The sequence below is a fragment of the Mustela nivalis genome (genome assembly GCF_964662115.1).
Source record: "Mustela nivalis genome assembly, chromosome: 1".
Lineage (NCBI taxonomy): Eukaryota > Metazoa > Chordata > Mammalia > Carnivora > Mustelidae > Mustela > Mustela nivalis.
In genome coordinates this window covers 98,170,444-98,188,114 of record NC_139020.1, presented here as the reverse complement: position 1 = coordinate 98,188,114, position 17,671 = coordinate 98,170,444, and the positions used below count along the sequence as shown (strand labels likewise).

Genomic DNA, 17,671 nt, shown 5'->3' with positions numbered 1-17,671 from the left:
ATCTTGTTTTTTATTTGGGAAACATGTGTAGTCTCATGGGCTCCTGAGTCACCACACCTCTCTTGCCACTGCTTGTCTTTATTCCCGAGTTACTGTATACTGAACTTCATGGTTTTTAGCCTTACTTTCTTTCTGGAATCTCTTTTCCACCTCCCAAATCTTAATCACCCTATCAAATTTGTAGAGTACTTGATTATGGAGGTATTATTACATCAGATTTGCTCTTATTCCGGGAAGAAAGGGATGCTATTTTAAGCAATCAAGCCAGTCTTTAACATCTCATAGATGTTATAGGTGAATCTCTTTTGCCTTCTGTACTATGTAAATCAAAAGCATCCCTAAAAAAGTGTTTCCTGCACATGTATTTACAGATAAATGGAGATATTCTTTGGCATAACCTGGTTCAAGTTTTAGAAGGAAGATTTAAGTCGTATGTTGTTTGTTTGTTTGTTTTGATTCATAGGTTTTCTGGTGTGCCAAAATACATTATAGTAGAATTGCGTACTGATTTAACAAATATTTATTGAGAATTAATTAAATTAGGTAACATTCTAAGTTTCCAGAATGAAAAGACATCAATTCTTTATTCAAGTAGCCCAGTCTAGCGTCATACACATACAAGATAACCGTTCAGTGTGGTAAATACCATACATGTAACAAACAGTAGGATTAACATAGCAGAGAAAGATCATCCTTTGGGGTAGTGATAAAAGGACTTCCCCTCCATTCAGATAGGAAAGAACTTAGGAACACATTAGCTATAAAAGTGTGAGATAGCATAGCATATTCACAGTACTACAGTACTACAAGTAATTGAGAATCACTTAAATTTAATGTGTAATGGGAAGAAGGGTGGGGAGCATGGAGCTGGGGAGATGAATATGGAGAGATAAGTAGGGTCAGATTACAAAGGTAACTGTATTGTACTTAGAAGTATGGCCTTTATTAGGAGGTGCCAAAGGGATCAGGGATCGGTGAAAGTGCCCAAGTAAGGAGTGATGTGATTGGTTTTGTTTCACAGATAATTCCCTGGCTGTAGTGTGGCAAATGGACTGGGCTGGGGAAAGAGGAACTTAGGGTAGTAACTGTAGACAATAGATGATGGGGACTGAACTCCAGATTCCAGCACTAGCAGAACAGGAAAGCTAAACTAGTATTGTTAGGATTTGGTGACTGGTGAAGTACCAGAGGTCAGGGTGAAAGTTAGGATGACTTTCAGGTATAATGAAGGCGGTCAGATTTCTAAGGAAAATGAAGTTTTAGGGAGGGGAGTAAGAAAAGTAGTTTTGAATATAATTTTAAGCTGCCATGTAATGCTAGGACTATGAATTTCAAAATTACAGTTGAATTCAACATTTACTGAGGCAGAGTGTTTTTAATTGTGGAACTTTTTTAGAGTAGACATTAAATGTGAAGTGTCCAAACAATGCTAATAACCCTTTCAGTGCTGTTTTCTTACTATTTGAGAGCATTGTAAGCACATCTGTGATAACTGGAGATGGATATAAGCACCTGGGATAGCTTCTCTCCTGGTCTGATAGAAAAATTCAGGATACACAATGTGCTAGCCCCCAATCAATGTTGTTGCACCTGCTACTCTTAGGATATTCTTGAACATAAGCTTGAACTCTGTCTAATTTAAACAGGTTCTAAATGTGATGAATTTTGATTATTTAAATTATATTCATGAATTAGAAGGTTCAGAAGTCCTGGACTTTGCTAAAATTTGTAAGGCTTATGAAAGTCAAAACACCTGAAAAACATTGCTAATAAGATGTCTTAATGTTTCATGCACTGTTGACACCACTTCCTAAAGCCTGAGTTGAAATAGAACAATGATGTAATCCTTTGTTTTCTGTTAGTAATAGGAGCTCACTCTGTCTTCACTTTATCCTTGACCGTATATCAACTTAATTGTTCAGTAGGAGAAATGAAATGTAGTAGTTACCTCCATAGTCTCTGAATGAATTTAAATCCTTATCCTCTTAAAGATAATGTGTTGTATATACACAAAGGAATATTACTCAGCCATAAAAAATGAAATCTTGCCATTTGCAATACCATGGATGGAGAGAAATAAGTCAGTGAAAGACAAATACCATATGATTTCACTCATGTGAAATTGAAGAAACAAAACAGATGAACATAGGGGAAAGAGACAAACCAAGAACAGACTCTTACCTGTAGAGAACAAACTGAGGATCACTGGAGGCAGGGTTGGGTGGGGGGCTGGATTAAACTGGTTATGGGTATTAAGGAGGGAATTTTTAATGAGCACTAGGTGTTATATGATGTTGAATCACTAAACTGTACACCTGAAACTAATATTACACTGTATGTTAACTAACTGGAATTTAAACAAAAACTTAAAATATAAATCCTTATCTTATTAGTGGCAGATTTCCCATCTGTTAGCTCAGATTATAAAAATAATAAAACTATGTATGTGTGCACGGTGGAGACCCTCCGTAAATGGTACTGTCTATCTTGAAGTCTTTGTAAATCTCTGAGCCACTTGGCTGTTTAGCTTTTCTTCCCATTTATGATTGACTGCAGAATTTATTTAGGGAAGGGCATATAATTGAAAATGGGACTCTGCAGCCTCACTGCTTTATCTTTTACCATCTCTTTACATCTTTCCCAACCTTTAGTCTTAGCCTTCTACCCTGGCAATCTGGAATCTACTCATATTCAAGTAGTTGTTGGTTTCCTGATAGGGACAATGATGCAGAATGATGCTCCTTTTTGTTGGTATATTTCTTAGTTTCATTGCTATTTCTTTTGGCCATCGCTGTGGGCCAAAAACCATAAATATGTTCAATAATTATCATGCCTGTAGGCAAAATCACGAGTTAAAATCTAAGTCTTAAAAGTAACATTTTTTCACTTCTCACTGTGGGTTGCAGGAGTAGAATGGCCAGGTGTTTCCAAGAGGGGAGAAGCCATGAGGAAAACCAGCTTAGGTGGACTTTGTCTACTGACCAATTAAAATCTTTCCTAGCCACATGCTTTGTGTGAGTCCATAGTATTTTATTCTAGACTGTTTATAGGTGTCATAAGAAGCCTGAAACTGGAAGCACAATATACAGCAAGAAACAGAGTTAGCACTAAAAAACTAGGATAGGCTAGGTAACAGTTATTACGTGGGTTAATCCATTTAAGACACAAGTAAGCCCATATTCATTCAGTTTACTTAGTATGGAAATTTCTTAACATTCCATATTATATGTATAATGTGATTGAATTGTTTAAAATACATTAACGATAGGTACTGTGTAATGATAACCTCTGATGGATGTTTTAGTAAAGAGAATACACATGGATCTATCATTTTACTAGAATTTTACCTTTAAGTTTGAACTTAACTTTCATAAAAAGTAAGACCGACATAAAGAGATTTTTATTATGTGTTTTAGGTTTAAGTATTTCAAATTAAAATAAAGAATTGCTGATAGAAACTCAGTATTTACTTGTTAACTTTTGTTTTCTAAAGCTTTCATTTAGATGGGTTATTACTAAGTGGCAAAAAATTAGTAATTCTTTTTTGCATTTAACTCATACATACAGTGAGATTTAAGCATAAAAATTATTTTTGTTTTTATAAATAAACTTTAGTTTGCTTTTTATTTCCTAAGTTAAAAAAATCTGCAAAATACTGGATTTGTAATGTGTACAGTATTTTGTACAAAATTCTTATTCTTATTACATGTGTAATGTAATTTGTAATGTGTTTGATAATTTTTATGTAGAACTTCAAATACAGTACAGAATAATAAATGTCACGTTAATTTAACTTGGCCTAAATTATCTTCAGTGAAGCAATGGATTCACATGATTTCCAAACCCCCAGCTTTAAAGTGTGATGCTATTCTTTGAGGAAAATGATGTGCCGTGGCTAAATTTTGTATGTACTAGAGACTTCATGTGATATTTTGTGTAATTAAAGTGAAAAGGAAAATATGTAAAAGTTAATATGCTTGAATTTGGGTATTTCTTTCTTTCTTTCTTTTTTTTTTTTAAACATATTTAACCTTAGTTAACAGTCTGGGATTTTAGATGGATTGTGATTTGAAAGATTACAGAGGTCTTTCATTTGTGTCCTATAACATGTTGTCACTAGGAAAATAAATTCTTATACCTTTTCTTTGCTTTTAGGATTTTCTCATTCAGCGTTTACCTTTGGTATAGAAAGCCATATCAGTCAGTCTAACATAAATGGTGCCCTTGTCCCACCTGCTGCGTTGATTTCTATCATCCAGAAAGGTCTACAGTATGTAGAGGCAGAAGTTAGTATTAATGAGGTAAGGAAAATTTATTTCAATACAAGCTCTTAAATTTGTCCTTAAATCTGCTCTCTTGTTTGTTCATTCATTATCTGACTTCAGCTTCACTAGGTTAACAGAATCGAAGAGTGGTGTTCCTTAAGTCACAATCAGGTTGAACGGGCAAGGCCTGTTGGCTTCGAACTGTAAGAACCATTAGTTCTAGTTTATTTCCCTTTCTAGGGTTTCATAAGTAAATAATAAGAAATAATTTTCTATAAAACAATAACATTGTGCTTTGTGTTTCTTTAAGACAACAATACTGAGAACATAATTGATGGTCTGAAAAATTACAAAACCTCAGGTTATTTGGTTAGACCTGATTTTGGAAGGCAGTTTATAATTAAAGCCAACTCTTGATATTTTTGCCTATCTAATAAGATCCATGTATAGATAAATTCAGGTGTCAGCCAACTATGACCCATGAGCCAAATCCTGCCTGCTTGCCTGTTTTTACATTGGAATACAGCCACGCTCATTCACTTACATGAATTGTTTTGGCTTCTTGGGTGCTGCAGTGGCAGAGTTGAATAGTTGTGATAGAGACCTTATGCTCTGCAAAACCTAAGATATTTACTGTTTGGCCTTTCACAGAATAAGTTTGCAAACCCTGGTCTAGCTAAAAATTTTCATATATGGTCAGGATTTATAACACGTGGAGCTCAGAGAGATGTGCCAGGTTTTGTAAATCAGAGCACCCCATCACCCCACTGTAGGTTGTCCACCAGCTTATCATGAATCAGGCCTTACAAATGCATATTCCTAGCTCATTTATCCAGTTTCTATTTCTGATTTGTTCTGTCTCCTTGTGCCTCCTGGAGAACTTTTTATTAATTGTGAGCTTCCTAATACCCAATGAGAGGAGCTTTGGAAAAGTACAGCTACCCCATAAAATTAAAGAGCACCAGTCTCAGAGTTACGATGGTACTTTTTAAGTGTAGTGTGCGTACGACTACCCTGGAGAGCTTGTTAAAACACAGATTCTTGAGCCCTTCAGAGATTTCCATTCCGTAGGTTTGACTGTCCATTTACAACAAGCTACAGGCTGTGATGGCAGTGCTTTCGGTCCTCAGGTCACGCTAGGAATAGCGTCAATTAGGAGATCCTCATTGCCATTGACTGGGGCTGTGTTACTTCTGCAAGTCTTTAAACCTGATTGTGCTTCTGTCTCAGCATTAGTAAAATGAGATGATTGTATGGCAGGATATCTGAAGTCTGTTTCTTGTTTCAGTATTTGAATGAAATCACAAACTTTTGAGTCCAACAAAGCTGTTTTAAAAGTTTTTAGTTGTAAAGAGGTATTTATTCTAATGTGCCACCAAGCCTCCTACCATTGTATGAACTCTTTCATATTGGTCATTGCTTTTCCCTGGAAGAATTGTGGAATCTAATTAATAAACTTTTTATAACCTGGGCCTATGTTTTATTACTACTTTGAATATTTTAACTTTCTCTGTGCAATATTTCACAGTATGACCTAGGTAGGAGGAGGAAAATTGAAACAGCTCTTCACAGTTGCTTCATTCTATGAGACTGACGCGCTACCTACTGCGCTAACGAGGCACCTACAGTTGCTTCATTCTAAATGTGTTCTCTTTCACGGTTCTTTTCTCCAAATTTTCCACATCCAGGATGGTACCTTGTTTGATGGTCGGCCAATAGAGTCTCTGTCCCTGATAGACGCCGTAATGCCTGATGTAGTACAGACAAGACAGCAAGCTTACAGGGATAAGCTCGCACAGCAGCAAGCGGCAGCTGCCGCCACCTCCACAGCCGCCACAAACCAGCAGGGGTCTGCAAAAAATGGAGAAAACACAGCAAATGGGGAGGAGAACGGAGCACATACTATAGCAAGTGAGCTGAAATAAGAATTTCTAAAAATGCCTTTGCAGAAAAAGTATTTTTCTTTATGTGGATGTCTCCTCTTCCAGACTGAAGTAACATCATCTGTTTCATTTATGCCAACTTGTTTCCCTAACTTGTATCACAATTCAGATTTTTATTCCTGAAGCTCCCCCCCCCCCCAAAAAAAGCTAGACTTACTTTCATGGATTCTATTTTCTTTACATTTTTAGAAACATTTTCTACTGTTAGATAAGTTTTATTGTTTGTCTTTGATTTCTAAGGAAAATTTGTAATACTAGTCATTAACACAGTAAAACTCTGACATGGAGATATAAAGGCAACTCTCATGTTATATGAATGATATCAGCAACCCCTACTGGCAGAAAGTCAGAACAGTGTTGACATGGATTATATTTGATTCAGATCATTTTACCAGTTTTAGCCTTGTTTGGCTCTTAACCTTTTTGCGGTCTTTCTTACTGCCTCCCACCACCCAAACACATACTCAGGTACATCTTTTAAAAATAGTAGGGTCGTACTAAACTAAAGATGGGAATTTATTTCTCATGTACAGTTATTTTCACCATTACCTGACATAGTTAAAAAAAAATAAGTTGCACTGTATATTATAAAGGAGGTATTTGCTGATTAAGAATTACCCCCCCCCCCCCCCGATGTTGTAATATTACCTAACTGGCATTTTCTACTTGTTTCTCATGACACAGATAATCATACTGATATGATGGAAGTGGATGGGGATGTTGAAATCCCTCCTAATAAAGCAGTTGTGTTACGGGGCCATGAATCTGAAGTTTTCATCTGTGCCTGGAACCCCGTTAGTGATCTCTTGGCATCGGGGTATGTTTCTCAAAGTGAAACTAGAATGTATTTTTTATAAAAATATCATACTGAACTATTACACATTTTATAAAAGCATTACTTACATTTCAGGTTTTTGCTGCTTTGTGGTCCTTTTTCCTCTGTAGATCTTTATTCTTCATAACACAATCTTAGAAGTTATTTTTTTAAGATTCATTTATTTTAGACACAGAGCGAGCACAAGTGGGAGGGGGAGGAGCAGAGAGAGAGTGGGGAGAATCTCACACAGACGCAGTGCTGAGCATAGATCCAACACAGGGCTTGATCTCATGACCCATGAGATGGTGACCTGAGCCGAAACCAAGAGTCGGTCGCTTAACTGACTGCGCCACGTAGGTGCCCCTGTAATCTTAGAAGGTTTAAGTAAACTTAATTCTTCAGAAGCGCCTAGGGCCCCCATAATGGAGACTAAGGAAAATACTGGAAATGGAGTTCTCTGAGAGTCTAGTTTTTATTTGCCTTATTAATAATAGTATGTAATATGTCACTTTGATTCTGGGATCCTTGAGAATATCGTGAGGATTTAAAATATGTTGCATACTTTATAGGTCTGGAGACTCAACAGCAAGAATATGGAATCTTAGTGAAAATAGCACTAGTGGCTCCACGCAGTTAGTACTTAGACATTGTATACGAGAAGGAGGGCAAGATGTCCCAAGCAACAAGGATGTGACATCCCTAGATTGGAATGTGAGTATCACTGTATTATCCATGGTGAATGTAGTTCCTAATCTGCATCACTTCTCTGAACCTCAGACTGATAGGAGGGTTTGTCCATTTTTTGAGCTGCTTTTGAGTTTCACTAATAAGAACAATGAACTAGGACTGGCCATTCTCAAACAAAGTCTGGCCCTCCAGCAGTTGAACCTTTGTCCATCTGGTGGTTGCCCACTCTCTGCTTTGTCTTCAGTGTAAAGGACAGGTGTTATAATGGTACTTGCATAAATGAGGTAATAGATGAAAGACACATACTAAGTCCTTTGCTGGGGTGGGTAGGAGAAATCTCCATAATAAAAGCATGTTCTTGTTTTTCTTATCTTGTATGGACTGATGAGAACTTCACTGCTGCCGACTACCTGACGACTACCTTTTAGGGACCATTAGTCTAGATGTCTTCCAAGCTCTGTTGTAGCCGTAGGAATCTCCTACTTCTCTTTGTCATTCTACATCTTCCAGAGACAACTTAACTGTTCTTACTTATCAGGTTTGAGCTCCTTGTTCTTTATAAAGCTTCATCTTTTCAGTTTCAAGTACGTGATAAGCAGCTTAGTTTGTTTCCATTCCCGTGATTAATTTGTGGAAAATTAGCATTTTTTTTAAAGATTTTTTATTTGTTTATTTGACAGAGATTACAAGTAGACAGAGAGGCAGGCAGAGAGAGAGAGAGGGAAGCAGGCTCCCTGCTGAGCAGAGAGCCCGATGCGGGACTCGATCCCAGGACCCTGGGATCATGACCTGAGCCGAAGGCAGCGGCTTAACCCACTGAGCCACCCAGGCGCCCGAAAATTAGCATTTTTAAAGGTCTCATATCTTTTCCTTTATTCCATGTTGCCTTTTTCCTTCCTTGTGACTTTGTATCCATTTTTTACCTGCTCTTTGTGAAGTTTAAGAAGCATCTTAGACGATTTCAGCGTTCCCAAGCATTTCATGGGATTCATCATTCTTTCCTCAGCAAGTGAACACTCTTTCCTCCTCTGGCCTCTTTTCAATAACTTCTGTGCAGCTTTCCAAAGGATCTTCCAAGTCTCTTTCCAGTGAATGAGATCTGTCTTTAAAAAATGATATGTCTAGCTTAATTTCTCAGTGTCTATGAAATTTCTTCTAAAACAAATAGGGGTTTTTTTGTGTTTGTTTGTTTGTTTGTTTGTTTTTAGTGTTCCCCTCACAAAATTTCCAGCAGTGTATTCACTCTTTCCCTCCAATGAAAATAACAATTACAAAAATGAGAAAGAGGTTTAGCACACCCACAATATCTATTGTTTGGTTGTAGGGTCAGGACTAAGAATTATCTTCTTAATGGGACCTTATGAAATTCTTAAGTCTAAGGCCTTGATATGCTGTTTGGTTGAGAGACCATATGTTAACTTAATGAGATTTACAGGTTACACTGAAAAGGATGTTTACAAATGTTTGTTTGTTGAGCTTGGTGATTCTCAACTGCAAGTTACAGTTTTAAGAAGTGTGGACTTTTCAAACATAGATTATTCACTATGAACTTGAATCTTCCACTAAAAAGGGAAAACATTATCCTTGATTAATGATTCTTTTCCATGACCAAAGCAAGAGCCTACGAGATATCTGATCTTTAAAGTATTCTTTTCCTACTGTGCTGCTACTGGAAATTATCTATTGTTGGTTTCAGCGTGGCTCCTTCTTCCTCAGATAGAACCAGATTCTGTCAGGACTGAGTCTGTAACCCCTTGTACCAGCATCTGTTTTTCATTTACCTGCACAGCTAAATGGCTTGAGATGTTTGAAAGGGGGCAGTCTTGTTTTCAGTTCCCTTTCCAAAAAGCATCACAAAAAGCACTAAGGCGTGATTTCTTTCTGTGTCTTCAGTAGTGTTTACTAATCCTAGCAGTAGTCTCTTTAACACACTCTGTAACTTGCACTTCCATAGATCTGTCCTTCTGTTGTACCATTCATCCAGGCCAGGCACAGTAAGGGAATATAAGATTAGAGAAATTGGTATGGATTTCTCCTAGCAGTAAAGTAGTTCCAGGCAGTTGTACTCACTTCATTAACTATAAAGTCAGCCTACACTCTTTTCTGGGTTTTTTTTTTTTTTTTAATTGGTATGGATTTCATATTGAGAAAGAATTAACCAAGGAAAGAAACATTCAATGATATTTAAATATCTGATCATCTGAAACGGCAATATTATTTGGCTCACACACGAGCTTCATTGAGACAGTAAAAGATTTAAAGGGAGGACCATATAAAATTTTCTAATCATAACAAAATGTTTTAGCCAGTTTTGCTTTTTATACTTTTCAGTCATTATAAGATTATGATTTTTTGGGTGTCCTTCCTAGTTGACCCCCCTACTCCCATCTTGAGTCATGTGCATCTCTGAGAATACCATAGACCTTTGCATGTGTGTAAGGGTGGTGGTGGTCTTGCTCCAAAGTAGTTCTTGCCATTTTTGAGACTTGGATATAAGGCTCCCACACTGACTACATGCTGATTAAATTTTAGCTTCATAGCAGGGAAGGGTGTTTTGTAGGTCTTTGATACCATTCCCAGATTTTGAAGCAGAGAATGTCAAGATCTACTCTTCTTAGGGTTTAAACATGAAATAGTCAAATAACAATGAAATGCCCTTTTTGAATTATATAATTGAAGAAAGTGTGTTTCTCTGACAGAGTGAAGGTACACTTCTAGCCACTGGTTCATATGATGGATTTGCCAGAATATGGACTAAAGATGGTAAGTAAGCATTTTTCTTTTTATATGTTTTTTGTTGATTGAAGTTATAAAGCTTGAAGAATTTTTAATGTTTTTCTTTTTGAATATTAGGTAACCTTGCTAGCACCTTGGGGCAGCATAAAGGCCCTATATTCGCATTGAAGTGGAATAAGAAAGGAAATTTCATCCTAAGTGCTGGAGTAGACAAGGTAAAAGAACTTTAAACTGAGTTTATAAAGGTTAGTGTGTTAGAGTATAACTGAAAGTAATGTTTTCTTCTGCGGCTCATATAAGCAAGAAAACATTCGTATATGGGAAATTCAGGTATGAATTCATGATGATAGTAGAAATACTCTTAACTTTTCTTTCAGCTGCTTCTTCAGTTTACTCATCACAATGCCATTTATCTTTTATCTTTGTGACCACTCATCTTTGCTCAAATAATGGATGTCATACCTCCCATATTCTGCTTCCTTTCTCTAGCTTCTAGTTTATCTCAGCCATGAAAATGGCTCTGGAGTGATTCCTTGAGAAATCTTAGAGCTGGTCAGTTAGCCGAACTCCTGCTGCTTAATTGAAAATGTGAAAAATGCAGGGTCATTGCAGCTTTTTCTACCCAACTAGACCTGGAAATAGGGGTAGATTGAAAATAAGGCCTTCTTGCTTTTTGTTTTCTTAGGTCATCCCCTCTGTCTTAGCTCCCAAAATTAATACAGGTATAGGACAATTTTAATCCAGGAAAGTGTATGCTTGTGTGCTTGTTAACTCAGTGAGTTTTCAAAAATGAAATCGGAGAGGAAGAAAAAGGAAGAAAAATAAAGGAGTCCAGGAATAGGAGGGAAAAGTCCTATTAATAACCACTGTCACTGTATAATACTTTACATCCTAAAAATTACAAAACTAGTGGTGGGAGGGTGTTTAAAGGAATTGTGAATATATCCATGCAGATTTATGGGTCATACTTGGATATAATATACAAGACATTATCTTAAATACTGTCAAAATTCAAGCTGCCCGTATATGTAAATGTGAGCTTTAAAAATCTTTAGTATTGAAAATTGGTTGATGACTTTATTATCCAAGAATTTGCCTAATAGTTAAAAAGCTTTAAAAAAAAATTGCATTAAATACATTATTGTAATTGAGTTTCTTTTTCTTTTTCTTTTTTTTTATTTAAGATTTTATTTATTTATTTGACAGAGATCACAAGTAGGCAGGCAGAGAGGGAGGGGGAAGCAGGCTCCCCAGAACCCTGAGATCATGACCTGAGTCGAAGGTAGAAACTTAACCCACTGAGCCACTCAGGCACCTCTGCAGTTGAGTTTCTTAAGCAGTGTAATATGTCTGGTGTTCCATAGACAACTAATAATAGTTGTTGAAGGAAGTTGAAGGAAGTTGACTCATGAAAAATCACCAGGGGAATAAATGCAACTACTTAATAGTCATTTTCCTAAGAATGGAGTATAACCTCGCTGTACTATTGGGGATAAAGTAAATGTTTAAAGTTAAATTCACCCTGACATTTCCTATTGCTTTAGCATAGTTAGGCATCTAATTTATGCACCTATGATGAGCTTTTTTTTTTTTTTTTTTTTTTAAGATTTTATTTATTTATTTGACAGAGAGAAATCACAAGTAGACGGAGAGGCAGGCAGAGAGAGAGAGAGAGAGAGAGAGAGAAAGGGAAGCAGGCTCCCCGCTGAGCAGAGAGCCCGATGCGGGACTCGATCCCAGGACCCTGAGAATCATGACCTGAGCTGAAGGCAGAGGCTTAAACCACTGAGCCACCCAGGACCCCTCATGAGCTTCTTTTAACCTCTTAATATGTTTTTCTTTTCAATCTCAGACTACAATTATTTGGGATGCACATACTGGTGAAGCCAAGCAACAGTTTCCCTTTCATTCAGGTAAATCTTCACAATTTATATGAGAACGGGGGCTTTCTTCTGTTTTTCTAATTAAACTTTTAAAAGCCATAATTCATATAAAATCTTGAAATATCAAATATCAGTCTTGTTACTAGTCCTTTGAGGAGTTGATGTTCCATGACTTTCAGATTGTTAATTGTCAGGGGCTCATCAAACGTTTTCTGTGAAATGTACCATTAAAAAATCATTTTGCAGCCTAGTGCAATTAGGTTGGTATTATCTAATGGTAAGAATGTAGATCTCTGAATCAGGAGGTCTAAGTTTGAATAGCAATTCCATCCCACTTAACAACCTTTTAGACGGAGCAAGTCATTTAACCTCTCTGAGCCTCATTTCCTCTATCTATAAATGAAGGATAATGATTATGCCTATTTGTTATAATAATTATGCCTATTTGTTATGAGGATAAAACTAAATAATGTATATATGGAAATACTATATAAACTTTATAAACTCATACGAGTTTAGGTGGTGGTGTTTCTCATTTTGGACTCATGTTTCTAAGTCAGTCCTCCTATGTGCCTGAAATTAAAAATTAGACTTGCCCAGCATTGTTGGAACTTTGGTGCCTTAAATGGGTTTCTCTTTTAAAAGATAATTTGATACTTAAATACAAAAATTCAGCCCACCTCCCAATAGTGTGCTTCTTGGTATAGAACCATGCATGTGCCAGGGTATACAACCTGATGAGTAGGGACAGCTGGATTTTAGTACCTGCTCTCTTCATGCTGTTCTCAGGAAGTTTTCCTGATGATCATTATTAAACTAGAACAAGATGCCTGATAACTACAATTGACCCTTGAACAACACAGGTTAGAACTGTGTGGGTCCAATTACATATGTGGCTTAGTTTTTTCCAATAAATACAACTGTAATACCATAAATTTATTTTCTTTTTTATTATTTTCTATCGCTTTATTATAGGAATACAGTATAAAATTCATATAACATACGAAATATATGTTTATTGACTGTTTCTGTTCATGGTAAGGCTTCCAGTCAACAATAAGCTATTAGTAGTTAAGTTTTGGGGGAATAAACAATTCACTGTGGAATTTTGGCTGCATGTGGAAGGGCCTGAACCCCTGTGCCATTCAGGAGGCAGCTAAGTTAGAGCAGTAGGACTGCCTGAGTTCACTGCTGCTTTAAAGGTTTCGTTATAGTTGGAAAGAGTTGATAACAAGGCTGATGAAATTTAACTGGTTATTTTCACATTATTGGTAACATCCTTTTCACACATAGCCAGTGGCACAGCATCACCTTTAAAACTGAAACAGCTTCTGACATTCTAGCTTTTTGTCTTTTTTCTGAATAGTGTGACTAAACAAGCCGAATAAGGTACGAAGTGACCACTATGCATTGTTTGGGTAACATAAGTGTGCAACCATCATGTTAAACAGTTCAGCTTCATTAAAGCCTATCACAATAATAGGTGTTTACACATCAGTTTTTGTTTACCTGTTTTACTTCCACCTTTGTTTCTAGTCCTCTTAGGTCACTGGCTCTTCTATTCAAAAATTTCTCCTAACTGTTAGGAGTAATGCAAATTTGAAATAAATTAAGCATCTGGTATTGTTACTAACGACTATAAAACGTAAACCACCTTTGTGTTAGAGATGGTGCTCTTTGTATACAGGATCCCATTTAGTCCTGACTGCAACTTGATGAGGTCAGTGGTATTAAAGTCATTTTATAAGTAAGCTTTTTACTCAGGATATTCTTTATTGCCATGCTTTTTGTTTTTTTTTTAACAGCTTTATTGAGGTCTAATTATCATAAAATGGGCTATACATACTTAAATTGTACAAGTTGATATATTTTGACATGTACATACCATGGAAACTGTCACCACACTTCAGACGATGAATATACCTGTGAACTTCAGAAGTTTCCTCCTGCCCCTTCATGATCTCCCCCTTCTTCCCTAGACCCATGGTCTTTCCACACTAGGAATTAGTTTACATCATGTGAAGTGAATCAGCCTTTTTTTGGTCTGGCTTCTTGCACTCTGAAAAATTGTTTTGCATTTGCTTTAATTGATAAATAGTTATTTGTCATGTTGATACACCAGTTTGTTTATCCATTCCCCTGTTGAAGCAAATTTGGGTTGTTTCCAGTTTGGGGGGCTATTATAAATAAAACTGCTGTCATTGTTCATGTACAAGTCTTTGTGTAGACTTGTGCTTTCATTTGTCCTCTGCAAATGTCTAAGAATAGAATACCTACATTGTATGGGAAATATATGTTTAACATTAATAAACTGCTGAACTGTTTTTCCAAAGCCTACATTTTCACCAGCAATGGATATTCTAGTCCCTCCATATCCTTGTCAGCACTTGATAAGCAGTCAGTGTCATTAATTGGAGCCACTCTAATTGGATATTGGTATCCCATTGTGGTTCAATTTGCATTTCCTAATGACCAGCGATGTTGAGCATCCTGTCATGTGCTATTTACCATATAGAGATCTTACTTGGTGAAGTATCTGATCAGATCTTTGGATCTTTAATTTATTGTTTTCTTCTACTGAATGTTGGGAGTTGTTCTTGTATGCTGGATACAAGTTTATCAGGTATTTACGAATGCTACCTTAAAGTCTCTGGCTCACCTTTGCATTGTTTTAACAGCATCCCTCTGTGTCAACTCTGTTTCAAAGAAAAGAAAAAGCAATACTTTCCCTCAAAGATCAGGAGTTATATTACTCTTGATTAGTTCTGTAAATTATTTATTTGGTCTTTTATGTATCATGCTTTCAGTGTCAATCTAATTTGCCTTTTTTTTTCTATTTGCTTGATGTGGAAGTTGAGGTCACTGATTTAGACCTTTCTGCTTTTCTATAATATGGATATTTAGTACTATAAATTTACTTCTGATTACTACTAAGTGACATCTCTGTTGTGTAACACTCTCTTTTCCAGTAATGTGTCCTGATAATTCCAGCTGCCTAGGTCTCTGTAGATTCTCAGCTTTGTCTCTTCAGGAAATTCATTGATCTCTGCCTAGAGAGATTCTTCTTCCCTATGCCAAGACCTGGACTTTTTTCCCCCAGATAGTAAGCTTGGGTAGTTAGAAGGGGCACACTGATGGTTGGTTCCCATTTTCTCAGGAACCTCTGTCTTTTATTGCCTGGTGTCTACTGTCTTAAATTGTTTCTCATATATTTTGTAAGTTTTCTGGTTGTTTTGGGCAGGAGGTAAATTTGGTTCCTGTTACTCCATCTTGACCAGAAATGGAAGTCTGTTATGCTTTTTAAATTACCGTATTTTAATTACTATGCTCCATTGTCTCCTATATACTCTCTTGCATAAAGCATAAATCGTGATTGCAGCTGAGTTACAGTAAGTGGCCATTTCATACCCATTAGTATGCTTAGAAGAACTAATAACGTTCATGAGAATTTGGAGAAATTATTCCCCTTATACTTCGCAAGTAGGTGTACTGGTGCACTCACTCACTGTGGGAAACAGAACAGTTCCTCAAAAAGCTAAACATAGAATTACCATATCATCATCCAGCAATTCTACACCTAGATATATATACAAAAGATTTGAAAGCAGGGACTTGAACAGATTCTTTGTCATTGTTCATAGGAACATTATTTACAGTAGCCAAAAGGGGGAAACAGGCCAGTGTCCATCAGCAGACAGATGGATAAACCAAAGGTAGTCTACACGTACAATGATTATTCAGCCATGAAGAGGAATGAAATTCTGACATATGCTGCAACATTTATGTGCATTATACGCATTATGTTAAGTGAAATGTCTGTGCAAATGTCCTTTAGACACATTATGCTGAGTGAAATAAAGCAGACACAAAGAGATGAATAGTACGATTTTACTTATTAACTATCTAGAACAGACACATTCGTAGAGACAAAGTAAAGATTAGAGGTTCTCAGGAGTGGGGGGAGGGGGAAACGGGGCATTATTGCTTAATGGCTACAGAGTTTCTGCTTGGGGTGATGAACAAGTGGGAAAATAGTGATGGTTGCACAGCCTTGTGAACATAATACCACTGATCATACACATAATAAAATGACATTTCAGGTTATATATGACCACAGTATTTAAAACTTTATAATAAAATATGCCCAAGCCCATTGGATTGTATACTTTAAATGGATGAATTTTATATTTATAATATATTTATATTTTAATAAAGCTGTTTCTTAAAAAATGCAGATGAGTAATAAATGTCTTTCTCTCCTTACTACATAGGGTCGGTTCACTTGTTACCTTTTTAAACTATGAAGGATGGAGGAGGTAACAGAAATACGTCAAAAATTGCAGGACACAAAAATTTTGATCTTAGCTCCAAGATTTTAAAAGATCGTGTAGCCCTAGGCAAATTAACTTTTCCTAGTCTCTTTTATCATGTATAAAATGAGATCAGTAATAGCCCTACGCAAATTAACTTTTCCTAGTCTCTTTTATCATGTATAAAATGAGATCAGTAATAGCGAACACACCTCTCACATATCACTTACATAAAAGTGCATTTTGTTGTGAGATGCATTACTTACTTTCTTTCTTTTTTTTAAGTTTATTAAGTAATCTCTGCATCCATCATGGAGCTTGAACCCCAAGATCAAGAGGCTTGTTCTGGGGCGCCTGGGTGGCTCAGTGGGTTAAAGCCTTTGCCTTTGGCTCAGGTCATGATCCCAGGATCCTGGGATCAAGCCCCACGTCGGGCTCTCTGCTCCGCGGGGAGCCTGCTTCCTCCTTTCTCTTCTCTGCCTGCCTCTCTCCCTACTTGTGATTTCTCTCCCTCTCTGTCAAAATAAATAAAATCTTTAAAAAAAAATAGCCTTGTTCTGAGCCAACCAGGCGTCCCATAGAGATGTATTCCTTTTCTAAAGAATTTGCATCACCTAGACTCCTTTTATTTTAGGAGTAAACAAAAAGGAGGTAGGTGTTCTTAGATTACACCAGTTTTGTAACCACTGTATTTTATGAGCCAGGTGTATCACAAAGCATAAATCCTACAACTCATGTTGCAGCATTCCCCATCTTCCCCCTAGTTAGCTTTACATACTCATACAGTTTTTGTTTGGTTTGGTACCTAATGGTGTATTTGTTTAAGTGCCACTTTCTTAGCCTCCCATCTCATATTTTTGCAGACAGCTCTGCGTCAAATTAACATCCTGATACATTGTGACAGATTGTTGGCATTCTTTGTAGCATTTTATTATACTTTTGTTTTCTAAGTTTATTAGATTTTTCAGGCTTCCCCACCACCACCACTTAAGACTAGAACCAATTATTTATCAAAGAAACATTTTGTTAA

At 36.6% G+C, this 17,671-nt stretch overlaps 1 protein-coding gene across 29 annotated transcripts in view; it reads left to right on the top strand.

Annotated features, from left to right (window-relative positions):
* The window catches only part of TBL1XR1 (TBL1X/Y related 1), a 172,682-nt gene that overhangs the window by 139,037 nt on the left and 15,974 nt on the right, over positions 1 to 17,671 (top strand). For all 29 annotated transcript variants that reach the window (XM_082727703.1, XM_082727699.1, XM_082727684.1 and 26 more), the window contains 7 exons: positions 4,156 to 4,301; positions 5,954 to 6,176; positions 6,893 to 7,025; positions 7,595 to 7,736; positions 10,412 to 10,475; positions 10,566 to 10,663; positions 12,301 to 12,361. In XM_082727703.1, coding sequence (XP_082583829.1) covers positions 4,156 to 4,301; positions 5,954 to 6,176; positions 6,893 to 7,025; positions 7,595 to 7,736; positions 10,412 to 10,475; positions 10,566 to 10,663; positions 12,301 to 12,361 — 867 coding nt within the window. The remainder of the gene's footprint in view (positions 1 to 4,155; positions 4,302 to 5,953; positions 6,177 to 6,892; positions 7,026 to 7,594; positions 7,737 to 10,411; positions 10,476 to 10,565; positions 10,664 to 12,300; positions 12,362 to 17,671) is intronic.